The 1,779-nt window shown below is 42.3% G+C and overlaps 1 gene segment (V, D, J or C); it reads right to left on the bottom strand.

Annotated features, from left to right (window-relative positions):
* Positions 1 to 400: 400 nt before the first annotated feature.
* On the bottom strand, positions 401 to 1,480 carry LOC101561208. The segment is given in 2 exon segments: positions 401 to 858; positions 1,075 to 1,480. Coding segments are annotated over 2 exon segments (612 nt in total).
* Positions 1,481 to 1,779: the final 299 nt, after the last annotated feature.

Genomic DNA, 1,779 nt, shown 5'->3' on the forward strand with positions numbered 1-1,779 from the left:
AAAGATAAGTATGTTTTCTTAGTAGCCACATTTGAAAAGCACATAGGGATACTCAGAGAAAAATGTCACCATGGAACAAGTGCCAGAGAAATGGCATGCTGCTTACTCTGGAGAAGAAGGAAAAGGCCACCAGCCAAGGAGTGTAAGAAACTCAAGATATAAGAAGGCAACAGCCAGGTTCCATTGAAGAGCACATAAAGGGCGAGCAGCCTGGCAATAGGTTGACTTTAGCTCACTGAGGCCATTAGCTTTTGTCCTGCACACCTATAAAGTAATGAATTTCTTTTTCATTTAAGGGTGTGAGTTTGTAAATTATTATAAAAGAATATTAATACATACATGTTTGCTGTATTTTCCTATAGCAAAGGATCTAGGAAACACAGAGCTCCTTTATATTCTACTAGGGACTATAAAATCTTCCGTGCATAGAGTGGGCACAATCTCTCAGGCAGCAGGAGGAAGTGTCAAGCCCTGGGCCCTGTGGGGAGCAAGCAGCTGGGGAGACCCAAGGGGAAGTTTTTGTTCGAGGATGAATCACTGTGGGAGGGATATCATAAACTTGCTGACAGTAATAGTCGCCCACATCTTCTGCTTGGACATTTTTTATGGTGAGAGTGAAATCCGTCCCAGACCCACTGCCACTGAACCGGTCTGGGACCCCAGACTCCCGTGTGGATGCGTAGTAGATGAGCAGTCTGGGAGACTGTCCTGGTTTCTGCTGGTACCAGGATAAGTAATTCTTGTTGTCATCACTATCTAGAAGACTCTGGCTGGCCTTGCAGCGGATGGTGGCACTCTCTCCAGGAGACACAGTCAGGGACCTTGGAGACTGGGTCACCACAATGTCACCGCAGACACCTGCAATCAGGAATGCATGTTGATTATATAAGCACACATACACACACTATTTATCTTTTAAAAATTTTGAAAGAAATCCTTTAAAATGTTGCTGCAAATGCTTTTTTTGATTAGAATATATTCAGGTCATATTACTTTGCATTGCATTTTAAAGTTACATCATTGAATCTACAAAGATTCCACTCTAAGGGACTTTGCATCTGTTCATTTTCTCACCAGAGACGCAGAGCAAGAGGCACGCGAACACCTGGGTCTGCGACATCATCTTGCTGCCCCTGACTCCCCGATGGAGCTCAGATCTCCTAGCAAAGACCTCGTTTATAAAGTCTGAGAAGTCGGGCTTGTCCTGGAGGCACCTATGAAAGTTCATTAGCTAATAGGGAAGCAAATTTCATGGGCATTGAGGTATGAAAGTGACTGATTAAATCAAAAGCTAAATATATCAACACAGAAAGTGTACTTGGGTGACAACAAGACCACAGATGTTCATTCAAATACTCTAGGATCACTTTAGAAGTTTCAAAAATTACAAACTCCAGATGGTCTTAGTAAGGATGTTAATCTCAAAGAAAAGCAACGAAATGGATTGTATATTGCAGGAATAATAGGCTGCCTAGTTCTTTCCAACACAATTACATAACAACACATGCAGAGAAAAGAATATAAAATATAAAACCAAGGTAAGAGGGGAAAGAGGGAAGAAAGAAGGGAAAGACAAAATGAAAATGACAACTTCTAAGAAAATTTGTTTTCTATGACCAAAAAATGACTTTTCCACAGCCACATTTATCCTGAAGCTGAGCCTAGGACATTGGTCATGACTGAGCTCCTTCTCCAGGATGTGTGGACCACAAAACAAGATGACAGACCTAGAACTCACCCGATGAGGGATCCTGGCAGCCTCTAATCTGGGGGCAAGCA

Source organism: Octodon degus, unplaced genomic scaffold (genome assembly GCF_000260255.1).
Source record: "Octodon degus isolate 3935 unplaced genomic scaffold, OctDeg1.0 scaffold00162, whole genome shotgun sequence".
Classification (NCBI taxonomy): Eukaryota; Metazoa; Chordata; class Mammalia; order Rodentia; family Octodontidae; genus Octodon; species Octodon degus.